Source organism: Struthio camelus, chromosome 25, assembly GCF_040807025.1.
Source record: "Struthio camelus isolate bStrCam1 chromosome 25, bStrCam1.hap1, whole genome shotgun sequence".
NCBI lineage: Eukaryota > Metazoa > Chordata > Aves > Struthioniformes > Struthionidae > Struthio > Struthio camelus.
The window spans coordinates 815,558-829,945 of record NC_090966.1 but is presented as its reverse complement, the minus strand read 5'-3'; the positions used below and the strand labels follow the sequence as shown (position 1 = coordinate 829,945).

Sequence of the window (14,388 nt, the reverse complement as noted above, 5' to 3'; positions counted from 1 at the left end):
GGCCGCCGTAGCCCGCCGCCGTTAGGGGGCGGGGCGGGAGGAAATTTAAACGGGGGGGAGGGAGGTGTTGGTAGCTTGCGAGGTGCCGGGGCCGGTCGGGCCGTGTGGGCGGGGAGCGGGGCGCCTCGCGGCCCGTCTGCCCCAGGCCGCCATGGCAGGCTCGGCCGCGGCGCGGCCGCTGCGCGGGAAATCCTTCTACCTGGACGTGCCGAGCGGGCGGAGCGCGCGGGAGTTGGCGGAGGCCATCCGGCACCTGGGCGGGGTGAGCTGCGGCCGGGGGGGCTTATGGGGCCTGCGCCGGCCGGCGGGTGGAGGGAGGCTGCCGGGGCCTGGCCGGGCCGCCCCTTCCCCCCCGGCCCCTCCGGGGTGCGGGGGCTCCCGGTGTCCCTCGTCCCGGGGCTCAGGGCGCTCCTGGCCCTCTCTGCTCTCGTCTCGGCCGCTTTCCGTCCCCTCGTGCCGGTCTCTTGTCCTCCCTGGCCCCGGGACAGGCCCCTGTGCCCCCGCGGGTGAACCGTGTAACCAGCTGGACTGCAGTGCCCTCGGCTTTGTTCCGAGTTCTTGAATCAGCATTGGTTTGGTTGCTCCCGGTGTTGGCTTGGTTTCATTACAGCAACTTCTAAAGCCCCTTCCTTCTCTGTGGCTTGCGCTGGTGAGCTCCTAATCCGTCACTTTCCAGGTGAGAGGTGATTCACCAAAGAAAATAGCTTTCACTCTACTGCTCTTCTATTTCCTAGGTGCCTGTTCTCAGTTCAACCCAGCTTGGCCATCCTGCTACTAACCTTTTCCCTGTCGCTTACAGGGGTGTTGAATAGCTTAGTCCTGTCTGAGTTTGCTGGTGACTGTCCACTATGAGAACTGCCTGTTCAGCAGTGGTAATTAGTTATCTGGTCATGGTGGTGCCCCAACACAGTCTAGGGCAACTTAATTTTTTAAGGAAATTGAGAGACCTCAAATGTTTTCTGACATTCAAACCAGCTAAGTCTCTTTTGTCACGTAGTTGTTGACTTTTCACATGGCTTTCTCAAAAAAGGTATCTGGACCCATTCTAATAATTGTTACTGGATCCAAATAGCTGTTGTTTGTTTTCAGACTATTTTAGTATCTCCCTCAGTTTGAGGCAGATTCTCTCTTGCATGTTCCAAAACTTCCTTAAGTTCTTCAATGCTACAAGTTGATGTAAAAATCTTCATTTAGTTCTTGTTGCTGCTGTTGGTCTAACATCAGGATCGTGTGCTGGCTGTATAGGCTCTTGGGGAATCTGACTTCCAATTTTTTCCCTTTTACTATCACATCATGCTTGACTTGCTTTTTTTTTTTGATCCTCATCTGGACATGCCTTCAACGTTTTGAAGGATAATCTCCCTTTTCTGGCATCTCTTACTTAGCTGTGCACTTTCAAATCCAATGAGAAACGCTTGCACTGAGTTGTCAGCTATTTCTCTGTGTAGCTGACACGCCACTTGAAAATAATTTTAGCTTTTTGACTCTCCCTGTAGCTTCTTACCAAGCATCCTCTTGTGTTGCTGCCCTCTCATGGTGGGCTGTATTTCAGAGTAATGAAGTTCTCATTTCTCTTGCTCCTGTGGAGATGATGAATGTGTGTATACCATGGCTACCATCTGTAAAACAGCTCTTCAGTACTAATGTCTGAAACCAGGTTGTCTCTAAAACTGTCCATTGTTCAAGAGCATCTTATGGTCTCTGACTTGCATGTGGTATCTTAAACTCAGGATACACTGGAGCATTATCTAGACTGGGAGACTTTGATTTACTCCTTTTTGTGCTTGCAGCGTCCTTGATCTCCTGTAGCATAAGTCCCAGTGTTAGCAGGGCAGCCAATAATGTATCTTATGGCACTTCTCATATGTGGGCCTGGGATCTCAATCTGTAGGGATTCTGTAACTCAACAGAACTAGCTTGTTTAGCAGACTTGGTTTCAAACTGTTCAGCCTTCTGTCTTTCCTGTATGCTTCGTACCTCTGTGTTAGTGTCCCATGACTGTCTTCCTTCTACTGAACTTCTGATATGCCTATTGTTACTATCCTAAATCGGGCATTTTGATTTTTCAGTCTTTCTTGGGCTTCTAGCTTTTCTACACACTATTTTGGACAAAAGTGTATGTTTTGGCTTTCCAGTTCTGTTCCCTGTCCTACATGGAAGTGCTTGTGCCAGCTGTTTGCTTTGTACTTGCTTTGCCAGATTCTTACTGATTCTCTTAACAGTAGAGCTCTTCCACGCTGGTGCATCACTTCCAGGGTCATTTTCTCACTTGTTGGCTTTCTTTGCCTCTTCACTCTACATCAAATACCTGCGTAGCTCTTATCGCAGATCTGGCTACCTTAATAAATAACTGCCTTCTGCTATAGTTTTCCTTTCAAAGTTCCAGTTGCTGAAGGGTTTCCTCAGTGAGAAGGATATAGAGCCATCTTCTAATAGAATGGTCCTGTCTATGGGATTATGTCCCAGACGTCCAGATCAGTGCCTTGCTGCCACAAATTTCCCTTCTCAGTGTTACGAGGCTTGCTGACTTGTGAAGGGGAATGATGTGGTTCCTGGAGCAGGAGATGCTTGGAGTGCTCTCAGGGCCCAGGACAAGCTGTTCCAATATGAACAGGAAACTGGCAATTTGTGTAATGTCAAGACTCACACCCAGATGTCTCAAAGGGGATTGATGTTGGATACTCAGCTCTCTGAAGCTGATTGCTGGTTAAGTAACTAATAGAAACTGAATGCCTGAAAAACTGGCCCTTGCTTTTTTGTGAAATTATTGTTCAAAGAGTAAATGAGATGAGACAGCATCCTGTCAAGGAAGTCTCAATCTGAAGACTCTGATTATTTGCAGTTTGTTATCTATAGGAAGTGTTAACTGATCATCACAGGATCGCCTCTCCTTCTGGGAATGGAAGAAAAAGCTACTTGTAAAGATGAGTACATTCAGTAGCCCCTTAGCAGTGAGTGGGTCAATTAAAGGCAGTAGTTCTTGCTCAGCAGGACTCTTTCAAATCCCAGAGCTGTTGGAAGGTTTTAGAGCTAGCACTGTTCTGTCTTTGGCTCCAGGTGACCGAAAGCTTCCTGAGTAAAGAAGTCAGCTATGTGGTTTCCAGCAGCAAAGAGGCCAAACGAGACAAGGCCAGGACTCAAACTGAGAAGTGGAGCAACGTTGCCTCAGAGGGTGCAAAAGCTAAGAGCCCAGTGCCTTCTACCTCCAAAGGGAACCCTACCAGACCTCACCAGAAGCCACCAGACACCGTAAGAGCTATAAGACCTATGGTTAGGCCACCTCAAGGTTTGACCCAAAGGCTGGGTAGAGTGTAGAACCCGAGACCAGTGGCAGAAGGGCATTGTTTCTGCTCTGAGCAATCATGTTGTGTTTGTCCTAGCCTGACTATTTATATTTGTACTAATGTTCCTTGCATTTGTGAATCATTGTGACCCCAAAGTGCATGTCACAGCAATGAGCTAGTAAAAGGGCACCTACTCAAATGGCAAAGGAAATACAAGACTTGGTTGGTTTTCCAGCAGAACAGGTAATCTGTCCTGCTGCAAAGATGCATCTAGAAAGACCAGAGGTGTGGAAAGTTAAAACTGGCTCAGAGCTGTTGCAGGCTGTGGATGTGTGCTCACAGACAGAGCAGAGCAATTGTAATCTGGGAGGAGATCTGGACGTTCAGCTTGCAAGAAGGGATTTCTGTAGGTGTTGTTCACCCTGCCTGAGCTGGGCTTTTTGATCAGTGATACTTGTGGCCAAAATCCGTGCCCTGCGTAGAATGCAGGGTTCAGTGGCAGCTGTGACTATGGAGAGTAGCAATGCTGGCAGAGCCAGGTTACCCCAATCTAGGCTGCAGGCATCTCTGCCAGCTGGATCTGGACCACTTACAGCACGGCACCTCTTGAAGACGCCTGAACTGATGTCAGAGGCTTCACTCAGATGCGCTTGGTCCCCTGCCCTTGCTCACAGCACCATCCACTTGTCTTACAAAGAGCTTAACCTTGTTGCTGCAATCTACCAAATCATAGGCTAGCAAAAGGGATCCTCTTCTCAGGAAAGGCCTGGCAAGGATTTTTCTAATGCTGGCAGTGTGATGGGATGTGGTACATGGAGCTTCAAAGCTAAGGTGTGGCTTCCTCTTGGATCACTCTGGAGCTTTCAGTGTTGCTCAGTAAAACCTGAGCCTTGGCTGAATGGCTGCTCAGTGCAAAGGGTGCCTTTGTGGTTTTTGGATCCCTGGGAATACTGAGGCTTGCTGTCTTTGAAATGAAGTCCTGGCTAGATTCCTCTCTCCAGCAGAGAGTGCTTATCACTAGAAATCATTTGTAACGGGCAGCGGTGTTCTGTCCACAGCTTGCTACTGCCTGGCAGCTCTTGGCTTCAGCACCTTACTTGGCTTCTTTCTTCTGCAGGCCCTGATCAGCCGGGGAAAGGAACTGCTGCAGAAGGCCATGAAGAATCAGGTAGGCACCACGTGGGTAGGCTTTTTCTCTAACTGGATACGTTCAAAGTACTGCTGAGCATTGCCAGGGTAGTGGCAGCCATTCCTTCAGAGTGCCTGACTGTCAAAGGAAGCAGACAGTATGGCTGGCAAAGATATGAAACAGTCACCTGTGGCTCCGTAGAGTGTTGTGCAGTGTTCCCAGACACTATTCTTCACAGAGCCATTTCATCCTTCCATGTTAGCTACTTCTAAGGCATGTTGCAGGGGTCTGGTTGCTCAACACAAGGGAATTATTCACATAAGACCATTGTTAGAAGCATTTTTAGCTTAGGAAGAATTAAAGCCACATAGTGGGGGCAAAAGGCTCCTCTGGAGTCTTTACACTGATATCGCAGCAGCCAAGAGGATCTTGGTGCACACCTTGGAAGCTCATGTTATAGCAGGAATTAAAAATATGAACTAGATGCTGCTGTTGATTTGGGGTAGATAAAAGCATGAGTTGTAACCTTTTCTGCTGTGCCTTGAAGCATATTTTAATAACACTGACATGTTGGTCTGGCAACTGAGCAACAGAAAAACCCCACTAAACTAGATTTAGAGTTTTGTACACTCACACAGTCATCTCTGAGAAAGCTACAGCTCAAAACACTCTCTTGTTTGTTTAGGACAGCTGCAGTGGCAACGGTATCCTGGCCAATGCTCGTTTGTGGGGAGTCCAGATCTTGCACATCGATGGTATCCTTCTCTGTATTATTGGAATTTAGGTTCTGGAATTTAGGTAATTTATTATTGGAATTTAGGTTAAATCAGTGATTTAAAGACAGGTAGAATAGAATACATGTGGTGAGTGTGGTATATGGTATTCTTTGCAAATTCTTCTTCCTAGTACTTGACTGATCCTGTCCTGGCTGTAGCTAGCTAGGTCTGACCTTCAAAAACCAGATTAGCTTTTCATATGTCCTTAATTAAATGTCATTAATTACATGGTGCTGTCCTACATACAATAGGAAACATTAAGTATGTTATAAAATATTGTAGGTATAATACTATGAGAAGTCCATAGCTTGGTCAGTGCATGGGTGTGTTCCAGGCAGACCGTTCTTTTGATCTCTACTTCCAGGTCAATTAACAGCAATGGCAGGATTTAGTTGTTTTAATTAGGAAGTGCTGATGTTTGAGGATCTGTGTTGGAAGGAGCTTCCCGTCTCTGTGGCAAATGGGAAGGGAGTGACAGGAGAAGACGGATGATGTGATTCTAATAGTAGGCCTGGAGTAAAAGGCTCCTGAGTGTCTGCTGACAGTGACATACAGGCATGGCTGAACTTGTCCGGGTGTGTTATGGAGGCTGCTACTGCTACATGTTCCTGAGCAGCCAATTCTGCTGAACTTGGAGCAGTGTTGCAAGTCTGACAGGGCTTTCAAACACCAAGGTCTGGTCCATCTACTGCAAAACTTCTAATTTTTTTTTAATTCTAAAAAGCATCTAATTTCCACAGAGACTTGCACCATCCTCCTCCTTCTTTGCTGAAGAGTAAAGGGGGAGCCTTCCCTCAGAACCTTTTCTTGCTTCGTTTTGGTAGAATCGACTGTGTAGTAGTGACAATTTGCCAGATGATGGCAGGCTCGGGCACTGCATGCAGTGATCCTCTGCAGATAGGCAGGAGGAGGAACATCTCACCTTGTCTTGTTCAGCTATGACTCTTTGACATCCCACCTGCACAGAAATGCTGTCATATGCTCAACAGCTGCTGCATGCCATCTCGGGAGCAAGGAAATGGAGCCAGAAGACAGAGGTAACTGATCTAACTCTTGCCCAGTTTGAGGCTCTCGGGATCCCACAATAGCTCTAACCAATCCTTCTAGCTCTTTATGGGCTAATAAGCAGAGTGATCTCCTAGGTTTTGATTCAACATCAGGTACTTTGTTACTTCTGCTCATTGATGTAGATGACAAAAGGTTTTTCCTTTTATAAAGTAGGTATAAAAACAGATGAGAAGGAGGTAGCTATTAGCTCATTTGTAGCACAGCTAGTACCAAGTTTTGACTCATAAGGGACTGACAGTAAAAACCAAGATCATATGCAACTAGTACATTGACTTTCTGAACTTTTTTTTAAAGCATTGGAAAGACCAGTGAGAAGATACTCTCTGATCTTATGGCCTATCCCACCTGTATATCATATTTAAAGCGACTCTAGATAACTGGGAGACCCAGTGTTAGGGGGAGGCAATAGTTTGTGATGCAGGAGCTCTGAAGAGGTGGGTGAGACTACTGTAATCTCAACTTGCTGCTCTGGGATCAGTAATTACAGTTCTGCCTGCGCTGGCTCCTATACTAAATGTGTCACTCTTTCCTTTAGGCAAAAAGCCTTGCCTCTGGATCAGAAGTTCGCAAAGGTAGGCCTGGAAGCTGTGTTCCCATTTGCACTCAAATGCAGAGTTGCTTGAAGAAGCCTCATTTAGAATTTGGTTTGTTGAAGTTTCAGATGGATTTTCAAAGTCTGATAACTGTTAAAGCAGTTTCTCTTGAACTGTTTTTGTAACTCCTTCTCTGAATCTAGCTACAGCCTCCTAAAACAGCTAAGAATATTATGCCTTTGATTCAGGGACTGTTTTTAAAAAATCCCATGAACAGTTTGCAACTCAACTCCCAGAATCCTGAGGTGCCTAAGAACTGTGCTGCTGGCACTGCATGTTGCATCCACTGGTTCAAACTAAGTCTTGAATAATAATGTCTCCTGGAGAGGAGAGCGTGTTCCTCACAACCCACTCACTTCTGTTAGGCTGAAGTATACTGCTGAGACACCAATCTAGGGCTAACCCTTCTAAGGCGGGGGGGGAGGGGAAACAGGTTCTCATCTAATTGCATTCTCATCTGCAATTAGACCAGAGCCAACTGTGGTACTGGAATTTGCTCCAGTGACATAAAGCAGTTTCTGACTGATTTGGCCTATGGGAGAGCAAATTCAGTAATTCAGAGTTCAGTAATACCTCAGATTGAACTCTAACCTGGATTGTGTGTGGGACACTTAGAAGGTTATTTTCCAGTTTGGGGTAAAGGTTGTAAAAAGAGACTCACAAAGCTGTCAGCCAGATGGTCTGCTGCAAGCTAAGACCTCTAAGTTGTGGCACGCTCTGAGCTCTGCCTGGGGACTTGACAGCTGAACTGTTTGTCACTGTTCAGCACTCTGCCATAAGAGCTTTGGACCTGCACACCAGTCTTGGTTCTATTTAGGCCCTTAAATGAGGCTTTACTTTCAGAAGTGCCAAGCACTGGCAGCATTTATGTGAAAACATTGATCCTATCTTTAAATAACTATTTCAGCATTGTAACAGTACCTTTGATGCAAGCTCGGGATGAGACTTGAGGAACTGTTGTTAGTGGGGGCAGGTGGACTCAGCCTTTCCAGAGATCAAGGTTAAAGTTTGTTTGGAGAAAATAGGTTTGAGCTCCAGGATTGCAAGAAAACAAAGCCTCTCCCTCTTTAGAGGCAATGAGGGAGACACCAGAGTATTGGTGTCAGGGTCAGGCAGATGCCCACTGATGGTACCTCGGTGCATGGTATTTTTTAGTTTGTTTTTTAAATTGCATCTGTACTAAGATTTCCAGGCTGACTAAAATGTTATCACCTGTGAGTTGAACAAGCCTGTCAGACAGGAGGGACGTAGCATCTTCTCCCAGCCTGGTGATCTGCTGGGATTCATCTGCCTGGCTCTGAACTTCTTCACCAAATGCACTGCTGAGGTTTTCTTCAGCTCCCTTAATATATTTCTCTGTAAGAAACATAGCTGCTTGTTTGCCTTCCTCAGGGACGAAGCTGAGGCCAGACATTGCTATTTAGCGGTATTCTCATGCCAGGCTTGACTATATAGCATGCTAAGTGAACGTTGGTTTTTCTCCAGCAGCTCTTAGCTCTCACAGCTTTCCTAGACTTAAGAGCCCTGGTCTGAGCTGTTCTGAACTCCAGGCTGTTGCATTAAGGTCCAGGGAGAAGCTGGATGTTCTTTCCAAGTTTAATAGTGGAAAGAGTCCACTATTGTACTGCCTTCAGGCCTTGGTCAGCCTACAGAGTACTCTGGAGATGAGGCTGCTGTAGATTACCCAAATTTTCTGGATGTTTTCTGGATTCCATCTTAGCTGTGCTTAGCTAGCACTTGGCATTCACAGGTGGTAGAAATACTGATGAGCTGGGCTCTAGAGCCCAATTCAATTAGGGAATGAATGATAAAATAGAGAGTTTGGCCAGGGTAAATTCTAACCAACTCTCTTTCTGGCAGGAAAATTGAAGGCACCTTTTCTGAAGGTTGAAGACCAGAGCAGGTAAATCAGACTTTTCTAAATATCACAGCCAAACTATATTAAAACTTCAAGGGCTCCTAGGGAGGGGAGTCCTTTACCTGCTCTGTCCCTTACATGAGGGGCAGTGAATATTTTTGTCCACAAGGCAAAGCATGTCATCTTTGAAGACTCTTTCAAGCACCGGGAAGCTGACACCCTTCTAGAGGAGGCAAATGGGGTTCAGAGAAATAATCTAGGTGGCTCATATGTCAGAAGAAAGGCGCTAAGCAAGGCGTGATAAGAGTTTACTTCCTTACTCAGATTCCGTGTGTGATCCTGGGCAGGTCACTTAATCTGCTTGAGCCCTCTGAAATGGGGAAATAGACTGAAGTGCATGAGGTTAGGGCCTGTAACTTGATTACAGCATCCAGCACAAGGGGATCTGATCTCTGTAGTGTTCTACCTCTGAAACTCTAACAGTATCTAGAGCACTAATTATTCTGAAGATAACACTTAAGGCAGCTGCAGGGTCAAATACTAGGTTTTTCATGCTGCATGTAATAAAGCACAAAGAAGAGAGATGTCGTCTGGGAACTTGAACTTTCCCATGCTTCTGTTTAACTGAAAATACTGCGCTAGCTGCCGGTGACGTGCCTTGGGGGTGAAAAGTGGGTTTTTTAGCTGAGCAGGCAAGCTTGCCTTCTGTCCAAAGCATCCCTCACCCCAATGCCATATCAGGAATTGGATTTAGTACTTTCCTGCCCCAGTAAGAAATGTGGAATCTCTGGAGCAGCCAAACGGAAAGACAGCAATGGCCAGTGTCCCATTATAAATGAGTCAATGCATTGAACCCCTCTGAGGGAGGGATGACAACTCTGACCATGTTGTCACTGTCAGAAATGTGATGTCCTGATCTGCTTTTTCCAGGCAATTCCGACCCTTCCATCACCAGTTCAAAAGCTTTCCTGACCTGAACTTCCTGGCACCTAAAAGCTCCAGCCCATTTGAGCCTCTGAAAAGCCTCTTGAATTCTTGCAGGGCCAGGTAGGTTGTAGCTACTTCTGTGCAAGAGTTTAAGCAATTCCCATGATAGCTGTTGCCCTGCAAGTTCCTGGGGTTTAGAGAAGCACTTATCTTCTGGATGATGGCAAAAGGAGCCCTGTGGGTCCCTGCAGCTGCCACCGATGCTGTTCCAGGTTAAACAGCTGTAGCTTAAAGCATCCCTGGCCTTTATGTGGGATCTGGGTGCCTGCTGCTGCAGCTCCGCTGTGAGCAGGGAAGATCTTTGCTGCTACCTTGCAGGGATGTGGAGGGCTGTCCAGTGCGCAGCGACGGGGAGAAGAGCCCCCAGTCCACACCAGTCACTGTGCCAAAGAGGAAGAAGGGATTTTGTGAGTGCTGCCAAGAGACCTTTGAAGAGTTGCAAAAGGTAAGGGTTCCCCTGGAACCTGGTAAAACCCAGTGGGGCCCACTTGACCACTTAATTATCGTGATATGTCTGTTATTGATATAGACCCTTTTAGAAGGAAGGCAGATTTTTATATGTGCAGCCTTCCTGATATCCTGGTAAGATCAGTCTTACAGATGAAAGCCGTAGTACATCTATGCTTAGACCTCCTGGTTGTGCAAGTAATGGTTTTGAAGGTGGAAGCACGATATACCCGTCTCTGGTGGGAGAGCCTTGAGGACTGTTCTGTTACCTGGGCCGCAAAGTGGGAAGCGTCTTCCATGCCAGTTGGGGCACATAAGCTGATTTTAAAAAGTAGGAAGGGGGTTTCATCTCCTAGGAGATGCCAAATGGGGTGGCTTTTAGAGCCCAGCCTTTAGTGATAGACATACATATTTGGAGTCTGCGTTTTTAGTAGCTGCTGGGAAAAGCCGTAGGCTGCTGTTAGATACAGACGCAACCTCCTCATCAGTAGGTGTCTATGGGAACAGAACATTCACTGTAAGCATCCTGGGGTAACGGTGTTGCCTACGTTTCCCAAATCTGCTTCCAAACAGCCCTATTTGGTGTAAAGACTGTTTGCCCTCCAGTCTGTTAAGCTGTGGGAGGTGGCTGTTACTGCAAATCTCCCTCCGGTGAAACCGTAGGTATTACTAAGAGGGCCTTTACCACCTTCCAGCATCTCCAGAGCCCCCAGCACAAACAGTTTGCACGGGACGACTCTCAGTATGCCCCTGTGGATCACGTTATTTCACAGCTCACCAACAACTTTGCAGAACAGTCGGCCAAGTAAGTCTCTCTGTACCTTGTAACTCCTGGAGCAACAAGGCAGTATGCTACTGCATGGCCTTGTCACAGTAACAGGATCTGAATCTCCATGCTACTGTGGCACTAGTTCCTACTTCATTCCCCACACCAGGAAATCTCCCAGCAGGAAGCAGAGGGCTTGGAATGACCCTGCAGAAGTGGCTTGTTACTGAATAGCCTGGCACTTGCCAGGCAAGGTTTAGATGAGCTGTGGGAAATGTTCTTCTTTGAGTTGAGTTCGTCTGCTTCATGAAATCCCTGTGGATTTCTAGGGCCTTTTAAACTGGAAAGGACAGCTGGGTCCTTGTTTTCTGTCCCCATGTCTAACACAAACCCTGATACCCTGTAGCACTCCTGTGCCCAGGCCTCCAGCTGTCAAGTCTGTGCTGGCTGTCTCCTCTGCCAGTGGTGATATGAGGGATACCTGTCTAAACTTTCTTACTGCCTCCTGAGCAAGGGCCTCAAACACACTGCACTGCAGAAAGTGTTTTGTCTTCCTGGAGGAAAGAGTTCCTGAGGCTAGAGAGAGCGAGTGTTAACTGATGCTTCTTCTCAGGGTGCCATGTTCGTGCCTGACAGATGAACACTTAGTGCCTCAAGCACAAGTCACCAGAGGAAATGAGATGGTGACAGCAGAGCTGGGAAAGGAGAGACAGCAGGCTCCTGTGGAACTGTTTACTGATGCAGAGGCTGATCCTGGCCTGAAGATGAAGGAACGCTCCACTCACCAGCCCAGTAACAGGGTTAGTAATCTCAGAGAAGGAAGGGGATTGTCTGAGAAGTGCTTTCTGGGGCTGCCTGCTGGAACAGGATTCACCAGAGGGGTCTGTGCTGTGCAGGACACCACAGAGGGATCTGTTGTGGTGGGGAGCACAAATTCAGGGTTGGCTCCTAACCTGGGCCAGCAGACCCATGTAGAGACTGCTCAGGTCAGAAAAACAATTGCATCTTCATCTGAACCTCATAAACAGCAAATGCAGGAGATGGCTGACAGGCCCAAGCAAGTACTGCCTGTCTCCAGGAAACGCCAGCTGCTCTCCAGACAGAGCACCCATGTAGGAAAGAAGCCCAGACTGGAGCTGGATGGTACCCCCTCTCGATATGAGCGGACAAGCCCAGTGGATGGTGGGATGGATGTGCAGGATGCAGGACAGATATCTGAGCTGGACTTGCTCAGTGTGGCACAGGCTGGCTGCTTGCCCTTAAGCACAGAGCTCTCCACCAGACCTCATAGCTCCCCTGCTTTGGAGCTGTGCATGTGTGGGGACCCTGGGGACCCTGCAACACAGCTGGCTTCCCTTGAAGCTGTCTCTGTGGGTTTTGATCCCACAGAGACGCCTGCAGCAAGCACTGTCAGCCAGTATGACTGGAGTAGAGTGAACACAAGTTCCCATGGGAAGCAGCTCAGAGAGGAGGATGGAAGTACTCCAGATCATGACCATCCACACTTGAGGGTGTACAGGACCTCTACAGTGAGCAAGACCAGCTGTCCTGCTGGCCAGCTGCCCTCCCAAAACCTGCCTGTGGCTGAAGCCAGATGTTGCCACTTGCTGTGTGTCAGAGCAGCAGAGAAAGTAGCCCCTGAACTACCTGACCTCCCAGGCCACAGCAAAGAGCTGACTCCTGGCCATGGGCTCCCTCTGCCTCTTCCGCCCAACACGCAGGCTGACCTTGACTTCAGGACAGCTTTTTCTGAGTCAAACTGGGACATCCAACTGTTCTCCACATTAACAGGTGTCCGGGGCAAAAGGATTCTGCCTGTGGACAGAGACTTGCTCCAAAGGACATGTGTCAGTGTAAGGGACAGTGGGTATGAGTCTCAGCTCCGCTCAGTTCTGAAGCGGAAGTCAGAGCTTGACTGGGCAGGCAAAGATGACAAGAACTGCTGGAACTGCTGCACAGAGACCGAAGGAGCCTCTTTCCCCATATCTGAGACCTCTCTTGGCAGCTGGGCTAGTTAAAACCAGCTCCTGGCTGTTCTCTGGGCCCTTACTGGGAGCTGTGAAATGGCTGGAAAGGGACTTGACAAACCACCCTCCCTGTCAGGGCTGGGAACAGTCAGGTCCAGGAGGTACAGCTGAGACCTGGAGTGAGGACAGTCAGGTGCATGGTCTCCTCCAGTCACTGCAGACAGCTTGGGCTGAGCCTGAGGGTTGAGATGTGCTGACACCTCACTGGTGTGAAGCATGTTTGTCCAGTGCTGGTTTCCCTAGCCTCTGACATCCAGGGGAGCAACTTTCCTCCAGAAAATCAGGCAAGAAAAATGCCAGCGGCTACAAGTCACAGCTCTGTTAGTGGCTATGTTTCCCTAGATCTGTGAGGTAAACATACTGCAGCGGGGTGAATTTGGAAACCAACTCTTGATCCCAGCCTTGGCAGGATGGGGTGATAAATGCTTCCTCCTTCTGCAGTCATTCAAGGTCTGAAACTATACAGCTCTCCTGTTGGGAACCAATAGGTAATCCAGTGATTTAGCCACTCTGATAGGGTCTGGGATCTTTCCTCCTCTTTGGTAACGTTTATACCTGGTAGCCTCATTTAACTCCTCGCCAGGCTGCTGGCAAGATGCTCTTCCTCTAGAAGTAAGTATTCAGCAGGAATATGCTATCTGCTCTTCCAGATTCAGAGAGCCCAGCCCATTCCTTCTCTTCTCCAGTCTTTGGTACTGGAGAGATGGGGGGAGGAGGGCCATGGAGGCAAGATCTGCGTTCTTCATATGGTTTGGGGTTTTGTTGGATATCTTTGTGAGTAGCTACAGATAACTGTAACTAGTCCTAAATTGTTTTTTAGCAGTCTTTTAAACTTTGAAATAAAATTGAAAAAAGGGATACTGTTGTGCTATATGCTGGCTAAAACTTATTTGGTGGCCTGAGTGCAGCTAACTCAAAATAGGGCGAAACAAATTGGCACAAGGTAGGCAGTGGCTGGGTAGAAGCCTTACTGAAAAGGACCTGGGGGTGAGGGTGGGTATCAGGCTCAATAAGAGTCAGCAGTGGCTCTAATTGCATAACATCACCCAGTACATGGGTGATGCGTAGGAATGTGGTCAGTAGGTTGAGGGAAGCTGTTGCCAGAAACCTGCTCAGTGTCTGCCTGCTATCATCTGGCAGATGGCGTAGACACTTTTTGAAAAATACCCATCCACCTTGTTGCTGCAGCCCCTCCTCTTAATCGTCACTGTCCTGCTCCCTGCCCAGGGCACTCCTCATGCCCAGGATGGGCCAGGAGGGTCCTGGGAGAGGCTGCCTCTCTTGGGTTGGAGGCCCTGCAATCCTTGCTGAAGTGTAGACTACCCTGGCTAGTGCTAGGTCAGCTGAGCCGTGCTTGGTGCTGCAGGTTCCTTGTCTCAGCCAGAAATCATTGCTGTGTTTCTTGCTTGCTCTTGTGTGGAGGAAGCCAGAGGCCTGCAGATGGCAGGTCACT

The 14,388-nt window shown here is 48.0% G+C and overlaps 1 protein-coding gene across 3 annotated transcripts; it reads left to right on the top strand.

The window, feature by feature from the left end:
- The first annotated feature begins 37 nt into the window (after positions 1–37).
- On the top strand, positions 38–13,807 carry DBF4B (DBF4B-CDC7 kinase regulatory subunit). Of its 3 annotated transcripts, none has more exons than XM_068919306.1 (11): positions 38–262; positions 3,058–3,249; positions 4,402–4,452; positions 5,099–5,168; positions 6,156–6,226; positions 6,793–6,829; positions 8,711–8,753; positions 9,639–9,755; positions 10,014–10,140; positions 10,838–10,947; positions 11,522–13,807. In XM_068919306.1, exons 1-11 carry the CDS (start codon positions 152–154, stop codon positions 12,924–12,926), a joined length of 2,334 nt encoding a protein of 777 aa, XP_068775407.1. In that variant the 5' UTR covers positions 38–151; the 3' UTR covers positions 12,927–13,807. The 3 variants fall into 3 exon arrangements, with proteins under 3 accessions (XP_068775407.1, XP_009683607.1, XP_068775408.1); XM_009685312.2 differs by lacking the exon at positions 38–262 and adding an exon at positions 273–676; XM_068919307.1 differs by lacking the exon at positions 38–262 and adding an exon at positions 2,843–2,951.
- The last annotated feature ends 581 nt before the right edge of the window (positions 13,808–14,388 follow it).